This window comes from Urocitellus parryii, chromosome 13 (genome assembly GCF_045843805.1).
Source record: "Urocitellus parryii isolate mUroPar1 chromosome 13, mUroPar1.hap1, whole genome shotgun sequence".
NCBI lineage: Eukaryota > Metazoa > Chordata > Mammalia > Rodentia > Sciuridae > Urocitellus > Urocitellus parryii.
In genome coordinates, this window is record NC_135543.1 from 61,939,255 (window position 1) to 61,962,657 (window position 23,403).

Genomic DNA, 23,403 nt, shown 5'->3' on the forward strand with positions numbered 1-23,403 from the left:
GATTAAGTCCATGTTAAAAACAGATCATCCAACTCCTATACTATACATATGTAGAAAGTATGAAACCATTATATTGCAGATCATATTTAAAGATGTATACCTAAATACTAGAAAAAATTCTGAAGGCACTTGGAGTTTTCCATAAGTTAGAACTGGATTTAGGTAAGTTTTATTCAACAGGTTCATGCTTGAGAATGAAAAATGAAGTTCTGGGGCTTCTCATATTTTTCTACTAAGTAAATATATATATATAAATACATAGAGAACTATGTCAATATCCATATTGTCAAAAAGAACACATTACACGTTATACAAAAAATTTTAATAAACAACCTTATAACAGCTAAATATACAAAGGTAAATTTAATTCTTAAGAAAAATTATTAGTAAGAGAATCCTAGTAATAAATGTACTGAAGTCATTAGACTATCTTCAAAGAAAAATATTAATTAATGCCAGACTCTTATTAAAGTGCATAAAATGCAAATTTATTTTAGAATTTATACCAAAAGCACATTCAAAACACGTGTTATCATGATACAGCAAGGCAGGAAACCCAGACTAACATCAGTACAGCTTTGATCACTTGATGATAAAATAGCCCATAAATTCTGCCTCTTCTTTTCTTTCTTTGGTACTGGAGATTGAACCCAGAGGTGCTGAACTACTGAGCCATATCCCCAGCCCTTTTTATCTTTTGTTCTGAAGACAGGGTCTTAGTAAGTAGTACTTACTAAGTAATCACAAAGTTGCTTAGGACCTTACTAAATTGCTGAAGTTGGCCTCGAAATTGCAGTCTTCCTATCCCAGCCTCCCAAGTGGCTGGGATTACAGGTGTGTGCCACTACACACAGCATATATACAGTCTGCGTCTCTTATTATGTGCTTTATAGTTTATCTCAAAAACTAAAAATTATGAGTAATTTTCTCTGTTGATAGCTTTATGTGTAATTGTGGCAACAAAATAAAAATGTCTTAATACTTATTTCACTAATTTCTTAAATATCATCTCACAAGAAACACCTGATTACCATTTTCAATGAAAAGTGATAATAGGATAGTAATAATTCCAGACTTTTAAAACAAGTTAAATCATAAATATTCACTACACATAAAAATAAAGAAAAAAAGTAAATTTTAAGATATCTTTATTTAAAAAAAAACAATCGTGTACTTTGCAATAGTTAATGACAAACAGAATTAATAACTTGAATAGACAACTGATATACATTTACTTTAAGACCACTGGATAAAGCAACTGAATTAAGAACTTTATGGAGGGTTGGGATATTTAGCTCAGTGGTAAAACGCTTGCCTAGCATGTGCAGGGTCCTAGGTTCAATCCCCAGCACTGCCAAAAGCAAAAACAAAAACAAAAAAACTTTGTACAGAGATGCTAAAAGGATAGTCAAACCTATCACTTATATCACATAGCCTTTTATAGAAAGTTGAACTGCTTTTTTAAAATTTTTTTTGTACCTTTATTCATTTATATGTGGTGCTGAGGATGGAACCCAGTGCCTCACATATGCTAGGCAAGCGCTCTACCACTGAGCCACAGCCCTAGCCCTGCTAGAGTCTTTTTAATGCTTACTTTTGCTCACATAAAACCTGTTCAATTTTTAAAAATAGGAGCATGGATTCACTCATTTATTACTTATTTTCAGTGGCCTCACACAATGATTCTCTCACTTAGGCTATTCACACATACACTGACGTTTTTATCACAATGAAAAGAAGTGGTCTCAGAAGATGGAATCCATTAAGAGGTTAGAAATAAATCTTCTGACCACTAAAAACAGTAATAGTGATAGAATGCCATTGTTAATTATAGAAAATAATCTGTATTGGGGCTCGGGATGTAGCTCAAGTGGTAGCTTGCTCTCCTGGCATGCGTGAGGCACTGGGTTCAATCCTCAGCACCATGTAAAAATAAGGTAAAGATATTGTGTCCACCTAAAACTAAAAAATAAACATTAAAAAAAAATGATCTGTATCATAATACAGGGGTGCAAGAGAAAAAAATTTTTAAATACCCAATACACTTCTGTAACAATAAATATTTATAAATTACTGAAGTACTTTCATATGAGCTCTGTTATTCATGCTTTTGTGGAATTACTGATTTCCTACTCTGAAGAAGTCTTTCCAAAAATTTCTGGGAAGTCTCAAATATCCCCAGCATCATGGGTAAACCACAAAAGTGGTAATTCACCAAAATGTATTTTTATATATGCAATTAATAAATCTTGTGAGGTTAATTCTTCCTAATATATTTAAAATAATTTCATTCACCTCTGAAAAATAATCACTTTGATTTTACTATAGTCCAAACCCTTAGATATATACCTCTATGATAATTATTAGTGTAAAGAAAACTGAGTAAATTTTATATTCATATTTAAACTACTGAATACCTGTAAACAAAGTAGCATTTATTAAAATAGAATATACACTTAATTTATATTAAATTCAACTAAGATTTTTACAAGTTTTTCATCCTTAGACTTGAAATACACAAATCATGATTTTTTAAAACATCATCAGTCAGGTCTATACAAAATTGAAATAAGACATCCAAAGCAAATTATGATAATAATAATAATAATAATAATAATAAAAAACCTTCAAACAGCTAGTAATATATAATGTGTAAAATTTCAGTAAAACACAGGTATAATTCTTATGGAAATGCTAGTCCTATAATACAGAGCGATATTTACAAGCAAACATGATCCAAACAGCACATGCAGATTCGGGATAAGTAAACACTCGGACACGAACTGCCAGTCGCACCTGGTCTCCACGGCAACAGATTATTTCTTCACAAAAAGGGGATCTATGTTAGAAAGAAAATTTACTCAATTAAGAAGTGACACAGGCTTTACTTTCTTATTTCCAACTAAGTCAGTATTTAATTATATAATAAGTATCTTAGCATTTGATAATTCAAATTATGGACTATTTCCCCATAGTCTATACACTAGTCAAGATCAGAGATCCTCAACCAAAATCACTGAGGAAATTACCCCAGACTATTTAGGGCTACGTCAGACCTAACAAAATGTGTGGCAAGAAGGTCATTGTAAAAGCTCCCCAGATGCTTGTATTGTACTGTCACTCATAATAACTACCAGACTAACTGGTTTCTAAGAATTCTAGGCAAAAAAATTTTTATGAATCCATAAATGCCACCTTACCGAAGACAGGTGGCAAATGCACGCCTTGCATTTCTATACACAAAATGTATAGGGAACCCTTTAAATGTGTGACCATCAGGTACCGCCCTCCTTATGGCATCCTGAAATTCTTCGTTGCCTGCAGATATACTTGTGGTGCGCTCAAATTCATAAGAAGCCAACGCTGGTGATAAAAGATAAGAAAGCTGGTCTTCCCAAACAGTCGTGAGGCCAAGATCCTACATATTCAAGAGGAAAAGAAAAAGTGAAGTGCATTAATATTATAAAAACCAACAAACAAAAATGTCAATTATTTTAATGGATGCCAAGAAAAGATTTTTAAAAGCTGCCATAGTTTTTAAAACTTCCTATTAATTATCCTAAGGATAAAGAGAGATAAAAAGACAACTAAAGGTTATCAGGTTTTAATTCTTAAATAACGGAAACACATTCAATACATTGATGTTCATGAAGGTTTTATGTCCTAAACTTTTTTGTGTGGGGGTGGGGAGTACCAGGGATTGAACTCAGGGGCACTTGACCACTGAGCCACATCCCTAGCCCTATTTTTATTTTATTAGAGACAGGGTCTCACTGAGTTGCACAGAGCCTCACTAAGTCACTGAGGCTGGCTTTGAACTCAGGATCTTCTTGCCTCTGCCTCCTGAGTCACTGGGACTACAGGCAACGGACCGCACCTGGCTATATCCTCTACTTTTAAAACATCTACTACAAGTGGCCACCTGGAATAGTCCTAGTATGAAGACAAGTAGTGTCAATGAATTTGGAGACCATATTTATTTAAAGAGTTTATAAGACTGAATCTGCCTAATTAGAATAAGTCACACTCCATGTATGTATAGTATGTCAAAATATACTCCACTGTCTCAGACATCTAAAAAGAACAAAGACTGAATCTGCATCAACTCACCTGCAGTGGGTGGGAGGGACAAATTAATGATACATGTAATTAAACTGAGTATCTACTGAGCACTTACTCTCCCAAAAGCTTTGACTTTTATACTACAACAGAAAAAAAAAGACAACCAGCTAGGGGTTCTTACAGAGCTTAGAGCGTATATTTCCATGGAATATTAAAGGCAATTATGGTTTCCTTTATACATAACATGTGCATTAAAGAAACCTACATTTATAAACAAACTTTTCGGGTGGCTGGGGTTGTGGCTCAGTGGTGGAGCACTTGCCTAGCTTGTGTAAAGCCCTGGGTTCAATTCTCAGCACCACATATAAATAAATAAAGATCTATTGGCAACTGAAAAAAAAAATTAAAAAATAAAAACTTTTCAAACTTATTAATCTTTTGATTACCATAATGTAATGTATCTTTTATCAATTCCTAACTTCACATTCAAGGTTTCTGCTCATCACAAAGGTTCATAATCAACTACACTTTGTCTGTGGCAAAATGGGAATCTCACTTGCTAGTTTACAGGTACCATTAAAGACAATGATTGACACTGGCATCTATTTTGCCTAGATGGGTGGATGTAAAATGATACCCTCTCCCAGCAGCTTAGGAGGCTGAGGCAGGAGGATCATGAGTTCAAGGCTAGCCTCAGCAATTTAACCAGGTCCTAAGCAATTTAGTGAGACCCTGTCTAAATAAAAGTTAAAAAGAACTGGGGATGTGACTTAGTGGTTAAGTGCCCCTAGGTTCAATCCTCAGTACCAAAAAAGAAAAGTTCAATTCATGAACAAATGAAAAAGGTATAAACCTACAACTATTTTGGCATTAATTACCTTTCTGTGTTCTGACACTAGGAGCCTCAGCTGCATTTCTATTTCATTACTTGTGACAGATGCATCAATTGTGGATGCACACAGAGGTGGAAAGGGAGGAAGGGATGTTGTCGCTCCTGGGGCACACACAGATTTAATTGCTTCTTCACTCATGGGTTTCCATTTGGATTCATCATTCAAATCAAATATACAGGTTTCTACTGCATCAGAGGGTTGACAATTTCCAAGGAACATCTGATGATTGAAAACACAGCCAATCGTTCGATATGGGTACAATGGTTTGGCCTGTTCAGCAAGCGGAGGCTCATCAGGATTAATAGGTTTGTGAATATACCTAAAAAAAATAATAATAATAATTTATAAATTTACATAATGAAAATTTAAAAATTACAGGCAGTATCTTACCGAGGAAAAAAATAGTCTAACACAAGACCGTAACTACCTTCCAGAACTAGAGTTTAATACTTGTTTTTCCTTTGTATACTTCCACAATCTGATTACTCTCTATTAACTGCAAAGAACATCTTATAATATAGAAACCAAATTGTGGGGCTGGGGATGTGGCTCAGCGGTAGCGCGCTCGCCTGGCATGCGTGCGGCCCGGGTTCGATCCTCCAGCACCACATACAAACAAAGATGTTGTGTCTGCCAATAACTAATAAATAAATAAATATTTAAAAAAAAAAATAGAAACCAAATTGTATTCACCTAACAATATGATATATTCTATGTCTATTGTCAATATCAAAAAAGTTTATCTCAGATAATACAATTAGAATAATTTAGCAACATATTAGCAGGCATGACTAACCAAAATGATTATTGATGCAGGAGAAAGAAGACCCAAGGAAATGAGAAGGCAATCCAGGGATGTGTCTTTAAAACATTCACCATTTAAAGATGAGATGAACGAAAACTGAGAAGAACATCCAGAATGAAAGAATGAAAACTGATAGGCAGTGATAGTGATAGCCACTGAAGCTAAGGAGAGAATGTTCCAAGATAGAGGGAGTGCTCCAACTTCTTTTTTAAACCAAGACAGGCTAATGAACTGGGAAAAAAAAAAGTCCAGTGGACTTACCAACATGGAATTGGTGTTCACATCCAATTTTCAAAAGAATTCATGATTTACAACTTGAACTTATTTTCAGATTTAGGTATGATTGTCAGAAAAAAAGTGTGTCAATTACACATAGCTAAAAGTTACTGTGATTTAGTTTTTACTAGTATAATGTCGGTAAAGACTTCTTTTCAGGGGCACAGACTTTCATATTGATTTTTTTTTTAGTTACATATGGACACAATATCTTTATTTTATATTTATGTGGTGCTAGGGATCGAACCCAGTGCCTTAAGCATGTTACGCGAGTGCTCTATCTCTGAGCCACAATTCCAGCCCATACTGAAGTAATTTTTTATAGTCTCCAAAAATATTCTTTTTTTTTTTTTTTTTTTTTTTTTAGAGAGAGGGGGGAGAGAGAGAGAGAGAGAATTCTTTAATATTTATTTTTTAGTTCTCGGTGGACACAACATCTTTGTTGGTATGTGGTGCTGAGGATCGAACCCGGGCCGCACGCATGCCAGGCGAGCGCGCTACCGCTTGAGCCACATCCCCAGCCCCCAAAAATATTCTAATAACTAAAATTATAAACATGTACCTTCAATACATCAATATGAACAAAAACCCTGTTTAAAAAAAAATTTTAAGGCTGGGGATGTAGCTCAGAGGTACAGTACTTGCCTAATGTGCTGAGGTCCTGGGTTTGATGCCAAACGCCACAAAAATCAACTAATTAAAATACTGACACCTTCATTTTAAAATCCCTACAAACTGAGATGACTCACCTGTGTCCAGTTAAACTCTCCCAAAAAGTGATGGTTCCATCAGTTCCACAAGTCATAACCCATGCATGAGGTACTGCTTTTGCCTTAGTCCCTACACAGACAAAGGCTTCTAACCCATATCCAAGAAGAAGGCTGCACAGAAGGTTAGCATGATCTTCACAGTCACCCTACAGGATAGAATGAATTCAAATCAACTACTTATTCCTTTTTCAAAAATATTTTTTAGTTGTAGTTCCACACAATACATTTTATTCATTTTTAAGAGGTGCTGAGGTTTGAACCCAGGGCTTTCATGTGCTAGGCGAGCGCTCTACCGCTGAGCCACAACCCCAGCCCAAGTACTTATTTCTTTATATTGTCACCTCACTTGATATTTATATGCAATATTACAATCAAAATTTATCAAAATTTTTCAATTATAATCACTAGACTAGTATTAAATTGAGACATACTAATTCTGGAAGGAAATTATTTTACATAATTAGTGTTCATGGAATGGGGAAAATGGCTCAGTGATACAATGCTTGCCTAGCTAGAATCCCCAGGGCCACAAAATTAATTAATTTAAAAAAATTAAGTTCTCACAGATATGATGTACACTTTAATAGGCAGCACTTAAGATTCAAAAGTTTATGAAGAACTCATACAATGTAGGAAGAAAATCAGGAAGATTTTAATACGTGAATGAATAGCTAAAGGACACGAATAAGCAAGCTAACAAATCATATAGCAAAAATTGTAAATAAATGGAACACACACCAATGATATGTAGCATCTGTATATAATTTCAAGGAAATATATAGGAAAATTTGATTGGGAGAAAACACAAAAATGACAACAATGCCTATTATTAGTGTAGATTATACATCATTCTCCCTGTTTTCCAAATTCTCTTTGCTACATTTCACAATTTTAAAAAATTATGAAGACTGCACACAGAAAATATCTAATATGTTCTGAGAAAAACTCTATAAAAATAATATGACTACATTATGTCAAGATATGTATTTATGTATGGAATACTACAGGTAACACACAAAAGTGAAAATAACTTTTTGTTGCTGTAGTACTGGAGATGGAACCCAGGACACCATGGGCAGGCTTAGGCAAGTGCTCTACCAATAAGCTACATCCCCAGCCCTGAAAATAACTATTGAGTTGAATGCTAGAATGAAGAAGGCCTCCTTTCCCCTCAAAATTTTAAATTAGTGGCTCTGCATTGTTTGTTTTGCGGTGATGGGGATGGAACCCAGGGCTTATGCATTCTAGGCAAGTACTATTTTATAGTTAGTAAATTGACTTTACACAATTTTTTAGACCCACTACTTTCTATCCTGAGGTTTGGTAAAAAAACAAAATTCACACACACCCAGAAAAAAAAAAAAAATCAATGCAAAAATTTATTCATAATATCAAAAAGCTAAAAGCACAAGTTGGCCAAAAGAAACAGTTCCTACAATGGAGAAATAGGTAGATTTTATATATTGACTCAAGAAAATGTGAAATAACCATTAGAAGTCGGAAATCACAAAAAGATACCAATATATGAAAAAAATGTTCATAGCATAATGTTAAATTATAAAGCAAGATAGTTTCATTTCTACTTATGGAAATTTATAATTGTGGAAAAAGTGATATCTACTTTAAAAAAACACAAAAATATGAAGAAATTGTAAGTTTGGAAAAGAATTATGGGTTTCTGAAGTTTCACCTTTACTATTGTAAGGCTTGTTTGTAAAAGACTACTCTAATTTTCAAGCTTCTCCTTTTTAAGATATACTTTCTCTTTAAAAATAAAACAGTCAAGGGATGGGGTTGTGGCTCAGAGGTAAAGCTCTCACCTACCATGCATGAGGCACTGGGTTCAATCCTCAACACTACATAAAAATAAAATAAAGATATGGTGGTATCCACCTATAACTAAAAAATAAATATTTAAAATAAATAAATTATATTATTCCTATTATATTTGAAATTTTTTAAAAGTCCATAATATATAACATTTGGGAACTAGACCTTGGAAACAAATCTAACTTTTTTTGCTAAATAAAATTAAATGTTTTTTTAACTGTCTTTAAGACACAGTCTTGGGGCTGGGGATGTGGCTCAAGCAGTAGCGCACTCGCCTTGTATGCGTGCAGCCCGGGTTCGATCCTCATCACCACAAACAAACAAAGATGTTGTGTCTGCCAAAAACTAAATAATAAATATTAAAAATTCTCTCTCTCTCTCACCTCTCTCTTAAAAAAAAAAAAAAAAAAAAAAGACACAGTCTTAGCCAAGACTGGTGGCACATGCCTGTAATCCCAAGAACTTGCCAGGCTGAGGCAAGAGGATCCCAAATTAGAGACCAGCCTCACCAATTTGGGGAGATCTTGTCTCAAAAAATGAAAAAGACTAAAAAGGCTAAGCACCTCCTGCTTCAATCCCAGACTACAAAACAACTACAAATGAAAAACCACACATAATTTCTCTGTCATATCAACATCATCCAAATGTTTCTTCCATAGTTTGAGCTTTACTTAGACTACCATACTATTTATACAACCTCAGAATAAGCAAAATTATTTCCAAACAATAATAGATGAAGGCAAGTTCTCTTTTTCCTTGTTTCAATACAATTAAATGTTATAGTGTTATTTGTTCATCATTTCTAGAAATCAGACGACTAGGGAACATCCCATGATATATTTAATTTATCAAAATTGAGTCATTAAAAAAATTTAACATTAACAAATTTATTCTACATGTCTTTAATACTGTGTTTAAAACTAAACAAAACTACCATGTAATCCAAGTTTTTTTTTTTCCCATATTCATTTTGTACTGCCATTTTCCCTTTTAAAATATGCAATATTACCCGAGCAAAAGTTAACCCAAGAACTGTACCAGCAGACCATAGTTCTGGTCACAGTGCTTTCTCAAATTCAGTCTATAGCTTGGTTTCTGACTAGTACTTAACATGTCCCTACCTTGTAGAAATCACCATAAGTTACATAAGAAACTGTGAGAAAACAAAGACGTTAAGTGTCTTTACGTATTGAGACACTTAAAAAATGTTTATGGCAAATGGTGAGAACAAGATTTTCTTATTCAAACTGACAGTACGTACATTTTTTTCTAAGGTCATTCTTTTACAAGTGTACTGTAAGTCCAGAATAACTATGATGTACTTGCTACTTAATTCTACTATGTGTGTATGATACCTTGTTTCTACAGAGAAAGGCCAGCAGAGTGCACCATTGTTCCTGTTTACCTCCTCCTCCAATAACAGGAGCTCGTTCATAACCAAGGACATTAACGAATCTTGCTGCCTGCCGTGGAGTATCCAGAAGCCGGCCAGCTCGAAGTGGTTTAATGTAGGAACAGACAGGTCTATTTATTCCATTTTCATCCTGGAAGAAAAGGATGAAAACATCATCTATAATGACAGATTGTCATCCCCCAATTTTAACATCTTTTGTTTTTTTTTTAATACATGAGTATGAGCTAAAATAACTCTGGATGTCATTTACTGTTAATCATAAATCCAGCACTATGCTGCTAAGCACTATTCATATAATCTCTTTTAATTCTCATCTATATTATTTTCATTTCATATTTAAAGAAACAGAAGCTACAACTATCACACAACAGAGTCAGGATTCAAACCCTAAACTGTCCGACTCTAAAGCCTAAGACAGCCAGGAGTGGTGGAACACACCTATAATCCCATGGGCTCAGGAGGTTGAGGCAGGATGACCACAAGTTCAAAGCCAGCCTCAGCAACTTAGTAAGGTGCTGAGCATCTTAGCAAGACCCCCATCTCAAAATGAAGAGTAAATCAGGGTGGGGATGTGGCTCAGAGGTTAAGTGCCCCTGGGGTTTAACCCCTAGTACCTCCCACCACCATCAAAAGCAAAGCCTATAACAGTAAGAATTGATCTGAAAAAACAGTGGGCAGACAGGTGCAGGAGGGATAGAGGGTCTAAGCTAAAGTACTATTTATATTACCAAACAATTTAATATGTATCCTAACAAACAACAATTCTGATGGGCTGATATAAGAATGATCCGAGCTTATTTCTAATTTGTTTTTATTATAGCATCCCACTTCAGAGATCCAGAAACATAGCCATTTGTTAACCAAGTCAACCGAAAGCACAATTTTAAAAAACATTTCAGGAAAATGTCTTTCATTCTAGCTCTTAATACTTGTGGTTAATAACTATTATTGTGTGTAGCAGTCTCTGGAGACTGACGGGAGAATACATCACCAAGCACACACATTCCTTAACTTCACAGTTATGCTGCAGCATGAGAAAGGGCCAACAGCTGGTCAGAGTCTAGAGACCCCACACCCTTGACCAAGGCAGGGATCCTCAGGAGACAAAACCCAACTCAGCCAAGAGGAACACTACCTGCTCCAACCATCAGAACTGCTGATCTCTCTACATCACAAAGACATCACTTCTCCAGAATAATCCTCACTCAGCAAGGAAAAAAACCTTACTTATCACTTATATTTGATTATTATACACATCTGACCATAAATTGTTACACAATCCAGAGTAAAACAACTTATTATTTTCACTCGTTTTGATAGTTCTCAACTCTGATTGCCATCAAATTCTAAAACAAAATCATGATTCTAATTTGGAGGAAAGTGGAAAACTATTATTTGATTTTCTTTTACATTAATTCAGCATTACTAATTTGTGTAGTATAATATTAAGTTCTGAAATCACAAGCAGAACATTAAAAGGATATCCTCAAGCAATTATAATATTTTCTTAAAAAATTATTAGCCCTAAGTTTCAATTTCTATAACTTATTTTAAAATTTCTTGCATTAAAAATTTCAAAAGGTGTCATTAAATGAATTGTTGCTCAGCTAGTTAGGGAGGAAAAGAACAAAGGATTACCAAGTATATAATGACCCTGATGGGTCCATAGATCTTTGGTTAGAATGAAGGTAATGAACCTAGTTATGTGTGGGAAGTCCTATTCTTACATAGGCACTAATGACAAGAAAAGGTTGAGTACCTAAACAATAAATTTATCTGCCATCAAGAGTAGCATCTTGGAATACAAGATATATCATCATGTTTCATTATAATAATATTTAATATATTACCTATATATCCCCATATTATTTAAGTCTTGAAAATTTCAATATTTCAACTTCTCAATCTGCACTGTCCAATAAGAAAGTTTTTCCCATTTTTAAATTTATTGATTTAAAAAAATTTAATACATAAGAATTGCATACATCTATACATATCTCATTTACTATTTAAAAATTTTTTTAATAGTTGTAGATGAACAGCATGCCTTTATTTATTTTTTTATGTGGTGCTGAGGAGGGAACCCAGTGCCTCACACATACAAGCCAAGCACTCTGTCACTGAACTATAGCCCCAGCCCTCATTTACTATTTTTATGGTGAAAACATTCAAAATCCTTTCAAAATCCTTTCTTCTAGCTTTCAAAAATTTACAGTACATGTTATCTGTAGTCAATCTACTATGCAATAGAATACCAGAACTTTATTCTAAACTTTAATTAACTAAAATTAAATAAAATTTCAGTTTTAGTTGCATTAGCCACATCCTGAGTTCTCAACACATGGCTGGTAGATCCCATAGCAGATGTAGAACATTGCCATCTCTGCAGAAAGTGCTACTGCATAGTACTACTGGAAATTTATTTCCTTTTGGGCCTGGAAGGAGCAAATTCTTTTTCAGACCATGTATAATTTTCTGGATTAAAATTATGGTTTTAAGTGGGGTAGGTGGTAAATGTCTATAATCCTTATCACTTGAGAGGCTGAGGCAGGAGGATTTCAAGTCTGAAGCCAGCCTCAGCAACTTTGCAAGACCCTATGCAATTCAGTGATAGCTCAGTAGTTAAGTGCCACTGGGTTCAACCAAAACAAAAACAACAACAAAACAACTAAAAGAGAATAGAATCATGGCATTTGCAGGTAAATGGATGAAGCTGGAGAATATAAAGCTAAGTGAAGTTAGCCACTCCCAAAAAACCAAATGCCAAATGTTTTCTCTGATATAAGGAGGCTGATTCATAGTGGGGTAAAGGGGAGATAGGGCAAAGGGGAAAGAGCGGAAGGGAGGGAGCATGGGGATAAAAAAGATGATGGATTGAGATGGACATCATTACCCTAAGTACATGAGTGGTGTGAATGTACTTTGTGTATAATCAGAGATATGAAAAATTGTGCTCTATATGTAATATGAATTGTAATGCATTCTGCTGTCATATATAACAAATTAGAATAAAAAAGTAAAAAAAATAAAAACAAAACAAAACAATATGCAAATTAATATAGACTCTGCCAAGACCAAGTTGCCATTTGATCTTAAAAAATTCCATAATCCCTTGATTTCCTTAGCTGCACACCAACCTCCTGTTCCTTGTTCCCCGCCCCCATCCCATGTTGGGGATCAATCCCAGGGCTACCTGTTACCTACTACTACACTATTGCTGAGCCACATCCCTAGCCCATTGCTCCTTTCTCTGTGATATGTCATTTATCTGATCCACTTCTTGAGTCCTCTCTGGTCTCAGATTCCACATCAGTGAAAATCTGCAATTTGACTAGAAAACAGGAAGATAAGTTATATTTTGATTGTGGTTTCTCCATGCCCTTGTGCTGATTCAGCACTACCTTGCCTACCCAGTCACTGAAAGCATTGAAAAAACGCCTCTGTAAAGTCTGAAGCTATTTCCCTCATTCCCACCACTAGATAACCAGGGACTCTCATTCCCAAGCTTCCCATCTAGAAACAAAACCATTTTTCATTTGTCCCAACATCTAGGGAGAACAGGGTAAAGCTAGGATCTAAGAAATATAATTTAAAGCAATATTACATTATAATTATACAGAAGCATTTATATAAGGTTAAACATACGTGAAAGATTTGAATGTCTCCTCAAAAGTTACAAAAAGTACAGGATCTCACTATATGCTTTATACTGACTTGTTAAAAAGAAAATGGGCGTTGGGGTTGTGGCTCAGTGGTAGAGCACTTGCCTAGCAAGTGTGAGGCACTGGGTTCGATTCTCAGCACCACATATAAACAAATAAATAAATAAATATAGGTCCATCAATAACTAATAAAAACTTAAAAAAAGAGAGGGGGTGGGGGAATGGGCTTAAGATTTGGGAAAACAGAGGCAGAGATCTATACAGATAGTCCCGGGTTTAGGATGATTTGACTTAACAATTTTTCCACTTTAGATAGTGTGAAGCTATGTTCATTCAGTAGAAACCATACTTCATTTTCAATTTTGAGCTCCAGACTAGGAATATGCAGTATGATACCATCTCTCCATGCTAGGCAGCCACTGCTCTCCATCAGCCACATGATCATAGGGTAAACAACTGATACTCTACTGTGTTGCTAAGCTGTGATGCACAGTATGTTAGATGTATTAAATTTTCAACTTCTGATGGCTTTATTTTATTCAGGATGTAATCCTAATTGTAAGCCAAGAAGCATTTGTTGTTGGAATTCTGCAGCTGAACATCAGTAGTCATTAAGTTAGAGATCTTGATTATACAGAATTATTGCATGTGACTTTTAAAAAACCCTAACAAAAATAACTTATGTCCAGAGCCTCTGTTCTGCACACAAGAGCTGCACTTACAGAAATCACAGAGTCCAAGTGGTGAATTATCTAACTTCTAAGTATCATGAATGGGTTTATTCCAGGTTAAATAAAACAGATTTTCATCTACTTAAAAATTAAATAAAGTCAGAAAGGGTTTTAAGAGCCTAAAAAAAATTGAAAGCAAAATAAAACAAAGATTGTGTTATGCCACTCACCTACTCAATAAAAGAGATTTACAAAGTCAGCATTGCATTTTATAAAAGCAAATTAAATAAACTTACATATACAATACTAACTACCATATGTAGAAAAGAAACTTTTCTGATATAATTTACAAACCTGTGCAAAAATTTTCACCAGCCGTGAGTTGTGTGAGGGTCGAATTTGCAAATATTCTCTCCACCACTGCTTGGCATACACAAGAAATAATCGCTCTTTCTCTGCAGTTTTCTGACGTTCCAAAGCAAGCTTAAAATTTAAAAGAAAAATATATTTTTTTCAATTTCTACTCCATCTCCTTGATTACCACAATACATATCTAGTTCCCATTACCATATTTGCAAGAGCCTTCATACTTCCTTGTTTCTATGACTAGCCATATTATTTGGTCTCCACGACAAAGTCAAGTGATCTGTTTTTCTTCCAAGACAGAAAATTGTAAACAATAAATCATATTGTCACTTCCTTGTTTAAAACACTTCAGTAATTTTCTAACACACTCTAGAGTACTTGCATGGGCTTCCAAACTCTGGTATCCACCTCATTTTCTTCTCTTGCCCCATCCACACGGGGCCCTTGATTCTGTTCAGGGACTTCTGCTTTAAGCTACTGTTCCCCCTGCCTGGAATGTTCTGGCCTGGTATGCTGCTCTTGCCATCTGGACCTTTTTCCCTCTCTTAATCACTTGACCTAAATCAGACTCCTAGTATCCACTCTACTGCACACTTCACCCCATGAAACTTTTCCACCTAACACCTTCTACTATCCGGTACTTTGTTTATGGACTCATTTTTACTGTTTGTCTTCTCACCAGAATCTAGGCTCCAAAAACAAGCTGTCTGCCATGTGTACTGCTGCATCTTCAGCATCTAGAAAAGTGTCTGGCCCTTTTTAATATCTGTTTAAGATCAATAAATATTTCTTTCTTTTTTTTTTTTAAATATTTATTTATTTATTTTTTAGTTTTCGGCAGACACAACATCTTTGTTGGTATGTGGTGCTGAGGATCGAACCTGGGCCGCACGCATGCCAGGCGAGCGTGCTACCGCTTGAGCCACATCCCCAGCCCAATAAATATTTCTGACTTGAAAATTTTAATATAATCTTAAAGAGAAGTCTGGAAAGTTAGAAAAAATATATGAAATAAGAAAATAAACTTAGGCTACAGTCATTAAAAAACAAACATGAGAGCAAAAACATGAGAAATGTTTATAAAACAATGTTAAACACTAGAGCTGTTGGGACTAGGGATATAATAGCTCAGTGGTAGAAGTCTACACAACCTGCCAGGGCCTGAGGTTCGATTCCTAGTATACGTGCATGTAGGCAAACGCATGCAAACACCAAACCCATTTATTTGTCAACATAATAAACAAAAGAAAAAAGTAAAACCCAAATGTTTACTTCCTTATGTATCATATAAATTTACAAAAAACATAATTAAAACTCATACATAATGTATGTATATGTACACATTTCTATTCATTTACAAGTAACATCAGGTCAGTTCCCACTAAGTGTTATGTAACATATAATTCAGATGCCAGATTAAAGGGAGATGAGAGTTCGGAACTAAGAAACTGTTTCAGGAAAGCAGAGTAGGACACTGTTTACCTGGGGGAGAGGGGTTAGCACTGTAAAACTAAGAAAGCAAAAACATAACAAACCCCCAAAAGCTCAGTGATAGAGCACTTGCCTTGCATGTACAAGGCTTTAGGTTTGATCCCCAGCATTGCAAAAAATAATAGTAAAAGTAAAAATCTCCCCCCTCAAAAGATAAATAAAACTAAGTCACCAGAACACTATAAATAGAACAATACAAAGGGGCATGACTGAGTAAAAGCACAATTTCAGGACCAAAGTATGCAGTCCAGGAGAATCATGCCAAAAGGCGGCAGATGATCATAACCTGCAAAGTAAAGACAGGGTGGTACACCCCCCTGAAGGGGTGGAGAAACCTAATAATCTCAAGACCTAAGAAGAAAGCAGCAGAGATCTGAGATCTGAAAGGGTTTTAAGAGCCTAATAAAAAATTGAAAGCAAAATAAAACAAAGATTGTGTCATGCCATTCACCTACTCAATAAGAGATTTACAAAGTCAGCATTGCATTTTATAAAAGAGATCTGACAGCAGAGTTAGGGAAGAAAGCCTTTTCAAACTTTCCAGAAGCAAGTGCTGAGTACAGAGCAGAAACTGCATGACACCAATCTCTCAATAAAAGTCTACAAAATGAACAAACCACACCCACTGAGGCTACTCCTTTATGTTGTTTCAAACATCCATTACATTTCCCAAAATACACCACAGATTTCCCTAGAAAGCAATCTTTGTCATTTTCTTCCTCAATTCTTTTATTAACCTTTGAGTACTAATTTAAAAACGCATGGCAATTTCCAAAAAGGGAGTACTTTCTAGGATCAACAGAATAAAAACAAATATACCAGGAGAAACTAGGAATTACCTGTGTGTTCACCACTTCTTGAGATAATGTCTGATTGAGTGGTGGATACATTTCAAGTTTTATATTTAAAATTCCCACAGAAACTTTTGATTCTGTGCCTATAAAGATAAATAAAGATTTAGAACTTCACAAGTTTCAATACTATGTATAGTCAATCAAAGTGTAACCAAAATAACTTAGCTTGGTGTTTTCCACTTAAATGGAATAAATATTAATATGCACATAAAAAAATGAACCTTTAACACAAAAATGTTTAACAAAACATTTATCTAGTTATAAGGAGATCAACTATTTTCTTGGCTTTCTAATAAATTTTAAGATTTTTCTGATCTAATGAATTCAGGATTCTTAATTTTTTATCTTTATTAAATGCATTTTACCAACCAGACTTACATTAAATACAAAGTCAATGCAATACCTCATTCTGTCTCCATGAAAAAAAAAGAATTTTTTGTGTGTCATAGAGAAATTCTCATTTATCCTTATTATCACATCACATAGGAATACAAATTTTCAATCCATGTCTAGATTTAAAGAATTAGAAAATAAATGTACTTCATAACCAAAGTATTTAATATTGCTTCAGGAAATCAATATGCTTGTTTCCAGGTCATTACTATGATTATCATGTTAGACAAATAACTGGGAATTTTTATTTTAATAAATTTCCTACGTAAAAAACACATTTTTTTCTTCTACTTTTTATTTAATGAAATATATATTCTAGGTCTGGTTTAAAATCCAAATCATTACTAAAGCTATGCTGTCCACTGGTCAGGTTTAACTCTTGTGAAGAAGTCTCAATATGAAATTCCATTCTACGTCAGGCAAAAAACATTGGTAGGTTTTAGATTTTTGGGTTTTCCATTTTATTAGCAAAAAATAATGCTACATAACAGGCAATATGCAAGATTCCAAGGAAACAATGATAAATAAGACAGGCATGAACTTTGCCCTGAAAGACAACAACTATTCATTAATATTTATACTGAGCAAGTAGTTATTACCTCCTTCCAAGTCTCACTAGTCTACTGTAAAATGCTGAGAAAAAAAATCTACTCCATATATATTTTTTTATATTTATATTTTAGTTGTAGTTGGACACAATACCTTCATTAATTAATTAATTTTTCATGTGGTGCTGAGAATCGAACCCAGGGCCTCACACGTGCTAGGCCAGCACTCTACCACTGAGCCACAATCCCAGCTCTACTCCATATTCTTTAGGAGTCACTGGTACTGACTAGATGCACTGTATTCCAGGATATGCTAAAGAGGAATAAGCTTTTTGCACATGTATATTTGTGCATGCCAAAAATCTTATGCTTCTTTATAGTCTCATACTTATTTAAGCAAATGAAAATAAATTAAAAACCTTCAAAATTTCTATATACATTTTCCAGAAAAACATTTTTCTTAAGACAAGGCCAGCCTCATCAGTGCTATACTGGTAATGTTTGTCAAAAAGTTCCCAAAGATCACAACTGGAATGCTAATGAAATTCCATTTAAGCCAACATAGTGGCACACATCTGTAATCCCAGTGGCTCAAGAGGCTAAAGCAAGAGGATTCCAAGTTGGAGACCGCCTCCTCAGCAACTTCACAAGGCCCTAGGCAACTCAGTGAGACTTTTGTCTCTAAATAAAAAAAAATATTTTAAAAAGGGCTGGGGATGTAGCTTAGTGTTCAATCCCGAGTACAAAAAAAAAAAAAAAGAAAAAAGAAAAAAAGAAACTCTACAGGCTTCCTTCCCTCTTGGCTTATAAGGAAGGCATCTTTAAAATAGAGGTATAAATGTTTTCACCAGTGCCTATAAAAAGGTAAGAGTGACACTCATACCTACACCCATAAGCTCCACAGTCAGACTGGTTACTCCATTTTCTGAACCCAAAACTGATCGCCATTCCAGAAAATAGGATGCTACTAAGGTGGTCTCACCAAATATGTCAGTTTTGATTAGCACCATATGAATTGGATCACTTATTGATAACATTGTTGTTGAATCAGCCATTCTAGTTCCATCACCTAGCAACATAAATCAGAAAAAAAAAAATCAAGTTACATATTCATTTAGGCCAATATAAAAGAAAACTTACTGAAAATTATACTAAGCTAATACAAAACCAAATAGAATAATTTTGTATGTCTTGGAAAGCATGCCAAAGGCTGGGAATAAAAATAGTTTTATCACTAACTTCTGAGAGGATGGCAGAATTGTGATGAGTCATTTAGTTACTTAATACATAGTTCTTTCTGACCCATAAACAATGAATTTGTTCTTTATTTATATGCTAATATGATAAAATGCCATTAAATAACATCATTTTCAAACTACCTTTACCCTTCTTCAAAAAAAATTTTTTTAAATTATCTTCACAGCAAGAATCTTACTCTTTCTTTTTTTGGGGGTACTGGAGATTGAACCCAGGAGCACTTTACCAATGAGCTATATCCCCAGTCCCTTTATTATTTTGAGACAGGATCTAGACAAGTTGCTGAGACTGGCTTTGAATCTGCAATCTTTCACATCAGCCTTCGAGTCTGTGATTACAGGCATGCACCACTGTGCTGAGCTACCTTGCTCTTCAACCTCCTGATATACCACTGTATTATCTACAGAAAACTCAAAGATGTAAAGCCTTGGATCTAGCAATTTATCTCATTAACTGCCTTATTAAGTAACACTGTTTATAAGGAAAAACAATTTATGAATGCATTATCAATCTTAAAATCTAAACTTATGAAGGCATAATTCTATAACTTTGCTTATTTTATAAATAAAAACAACCAAAGTGTATAAAATGCCTTTATAGGCCATGCATGGTGGCACACACATGTAATCCCAGCAGCTCAGGAGACTGAGGCAGGAGGGTCCCAAGTTCAAAGCCAGTGTCTGCAATTTAATGGGGCCCTAAGCAACTTGGAAACACCCTGTCTCAAATAATACATAAAAAAGGGCTGGAGATGATCCCTGTTACCCACCTTCCCCTCAAAAAACAACAAAAAACAGCAATATGAGAAAAGAGAGATGCATCCGTTAAAAAAAATCTCTCCTTACTAAGTGTGGTGGCACATGCCTGTAATCCCAGCATCTCAGGAGGCTGAAGCAGGAGGATCACAAATTTAAAGCCAGCCTCAGTAATTTAATGAGACCCTGTCTCTAAGTAAAAATATTTAAAAAGGCCTAGGGATGTGGCTCAGTGGTTGAACCCTTCTGGGTTCAATCCCCAGCACAAAAACAAAACAAACAAATTAAAAAAGTTATAGGGAAAGTTATAGTTTTCTGCAATAAAACCTGACAAGATTTATTCAATTGAATGTATTTCCCATCCTTACCTAAGCTTTCTCTGTGTACTTCAAGTAGAAAGCCATCATGAAAATCCGGTTCACAGGCACATGGAACAGGTTTAGAACGAAAACGTTGGTTCCGATAATGTAAACATAAAGTAAAAGTTGAACAAACTTGTCCAGGTAAAGGCTCAGGTTCTTGAAGATGTTCCAAGAAAGCTTTTCCACCCAAAACCTGAAGGTAAAGATACCTCCGTGTTGGATCAATATTAGCTGTAAAGTGTAGCAATATATATGAGGAAACTGCCAAATAACTTAGACTGTGATCAAGACATTAGGAAACAATAACTTGAATGAAATAAAACCACTAAAAAAGAGAGCAACAAATTTACTATGGAGCAAATCATTTGCACTCTGGGACGAAAAGATACATAATATATATCCTTTTCTGAGTTTATATCCTGGCTACTTTCTCCCAGCTGGAAAGGAGTTAACAGCCAAGGTTTTCTGTACCTTGCTTTTTTAGTTGCTTATACAACATTCCTCTACCCCATAAACCAACTCAGACAGTTATCAACTTAGCAAGTGTTTTGTCAAATAATTATATTACTGTTAGAAAAGCAAAGTTGTACTGTTTTTATAAAATCATACTAAAACAAGAAACTAGAGTTTCTTGTTTCATGTCCTCATGTTTCATGGGCTACATATGAAATGATACACTACATACAAAATGAAATCCAAGTTTAGACAAACTAACCATCAAATTTTAAGTGTTTCGTTTTTTAAAAAAACATTTTTATTTGCTTTTCTGTGTCTCAGTCTTTTTAAATATTTTTTTTAGTTGTAAATGGACACAATATCTTTATTTATTTTTATGTGGTGCTGAGGATCAAACCCAGTGCCTCACACATGGGAGGCAGGCATTCTACCACTGAGCTACACCCCCAGCCCTAAGGGCTTCACTTTGAAAAATAAATACTGATTTTTTTCTATCAAACACTATAGTAATGTTAAAAAACATGTACATACTTTTTTTTAAAGTTGATTGTTTATCAAAACCAACAGGTTGTTTTGGAGAGGAAGGAAGTTCTTGATCAACATTTTCCTAAAAAGACAGAGAAAAGAAATCAAAACAAATCAGAAAACAAAAATCATAGTTAGGTAAGAACATGCCAAGCACTGAAATCAAAAGCAATTAGGATAATAACCTTTCAAAAATAAAATAAAATAAACCACTTTATTTTCCTAGCATAATGAAAATAAATACCTATAAATATCTGCATAAAAGACAGCAAAACTGGTTATTCCTGAAGTCTAAATTGTCTTACCATTCACAGAATGTGACAAAACAAATCCTTAACACCTTACACAAGGTTAAACTTTCTCTAAACCTTATATAACATTGGCTTAAGATTCCACCATGAACTGGTTTTAATATGACATTCATATAGCAGTAGCTTTTACTAGGTCAATTTTTTAATAAATGGGTTCCATAAGCCTCAAAAACCAAAAAAGGATGCAGTATGAACAGACTTAATTCCCTGATGTATTATGAAGTTCATTCTATTTTTACATTATATTACCCAGGTATTGAGGTCACAATTTCTCATTGCTGTCTCATTTTCAAAAGAGGGCCTACTTACTAATATACCAAGAGGCTATCACTCAGCTTTGACCTATATGTATGAAAAGATTTGAGAGCTCTTATTGAGTCAAGTATTTTCTTAAAAAAATTCCTAAGCGTATTTTCTTTAAAATAGTTTAACCTAAAATGTTATAAAACAATCCTAGAAAGCATATGTAGTTCAGATTACTGATCTAAAAGAATACAAAATTCTGCTATGCACAGAAAGAAATATGGTAACTCAAATTTCACTGATATAAAATACTATTTGCCATACTGAACGCTGAAACAAGGCTATTAGTAGACACAATGACCTTAAAGTGACTTCAATCAATCAGGAGAGGCACCCAATACAGACCGAAGTGTTATGCACGATCAATATATTGTCAAATTTTCCCCCTAAAATTTAACTCACAGTAACAAAATTAAGTTCTTTCATCACATCATCAATGATTCCTCGACGTCTAAGGGCTTTTATCAAATCTTCGGTCGACAAATGTTGCTGATCCGGTGCCAATTCTTCCCGTATGGTCTCAGCAAGGATTTCTCTTATTCTGCCATGGACATCCATCTACGCAGAAAATTCGAATTGTAACTCACATCATCACAAAGCAGTTAAAACTTGCTTCTCCGGTTTGCGGCTTCCAAAACTATCAGTAAACGTACGGCTCTGACGGTAACGGAACGAGAAAAGGAGACTTTTTGAAAGAACTCTTGGAGCACGCCTTCCAGAAAGTGTCGCTGCAGTTCCCCCCGTTCCCCTCCGCCACCTCCTGAGGGCCGGCGGCCCGGGTTCGCCCCGCAGCCCCGCACCCGGAGGCCCGCAGGCCGGCAAGGCACCCGTGCCCGCCGCCCGGTCGGAGACGCAGCGCCAGGGCCGACCCAGGGCCGACCCAGGACCGGGCGAGGGTCACCAGACGCCGGCTCAGGCTCGGCCCGCGAGCGCAGGGCCACGCAGGTCATCCTCCGGAGCTGGGGAGGCGCGGGAAATGCGAGAGGACCTGCCCCAGGCTGGTCCGCGCCGGGGTCGGAGGGCGCCCCGGGGTCGCCCGACTGGACCCACCCGGCCGCCCCGCTGCCCCGGCACCTTGCTCAGCTGCTGGTGGATGAGCTGCTTCAGCTCCGACGCCTTCTCCGGAGGCAGCGACATGCTGGCGGCGGGCCCCGGAGCAACAGTGGCGGCTGCAGCACCAAGCGGCTCAGCCGCCCGCCTCGCGCGGGTCCCGAGGGGCGCGACGCCGCGTCTGGCTGACCCGGGGCTGGGCGGGAACCCGGTTGTCGCGGCGCCGCCGCCAACTGTTTTCAAACGGCGCCGGACCCGGGGCTGCCCGCCGCGCTGCCTGATCCTCACTCGCCGCCCGCCCTCCCTCAGGGCCCGCCCCCGCCGCCGCGCCTGGCCAGGGCTCCTACGG

At 35.9% G+C, this 23,403-nt stretch overlaps 1 protein-coding gene across 2 annotated transcripts; it reads right to left on the reverse strand.

Annotated features, from left to right (window-relative positions):
• Positions 1–532: 532 nt before the first annotated feature.
• Cep76 (centrosomal protein 76) lies at positions 533–23,293 on the reverse strand. Of its 2 annotated transcripts, XM_026401991.2 has the most exons (12): positions 23,079–23,293; positions 22,407–22,562; positions 21,397–21,472; positions 20,416–20,640; positions 18,919–19,104; positions 17,080–17,177; positions 14,738–14,866; positions 9,992–10,180; positions 6,786–6,952; positions 4,941–5,274; positions 3,201–3,418; positions 533–2,839 (listed from the first exon to the last, which is right to left on the reverse strand). In XM_026401991.2, exons 1-12 carry the CDS (start codon positions 23,139–23,141, stop codon positions 2,701–2,703), a joined length of 1,980 nt encoding a protein of 659 aa, XP_026257776.1. In that variant the 5' UTR covers positions 23,142–23,293; the 3' UTR covers positions 533–2,700. The 2 variants fall into 2 exon arrangements, with proteins under 2 accessions (XP_026257776.1, XP_026257777.1); XM_026401992.2 differs by lacking the exon at positions 20,416–20,640.
• Between the last annotated feature and the right edge of the window lie 110 nt (positions 23,294–23,403).

What these genes read in the sequence shown, in the direction of transcription:
- Cep76 (XM_026401991.2), bottom strand. Translation starts at nt 23,141, where the DNA reads ATGTCGCTGCCTCCGGAGAAGGCGTCGGAGCTGAAGCAGCTCATCCAC. An exon ending in AGTACACAGAGAAAGCTTAG is followed by an intron (nt 19,105 to 20,415) that starts GTAAGGATGGGA and finishes TTATGTTGCTAG; the next exon opens with GTGATGGAACTAGAATGGCT. An exon ending in AAGAAGTGGTGAACACACAG is followed by an intron (nt 14,867 to 17,079) that starts GTAATTCCTAGT and finishes TTAAATTTTAAG; the next exon opens with CTTGCTTTGGAACGTCAGAA.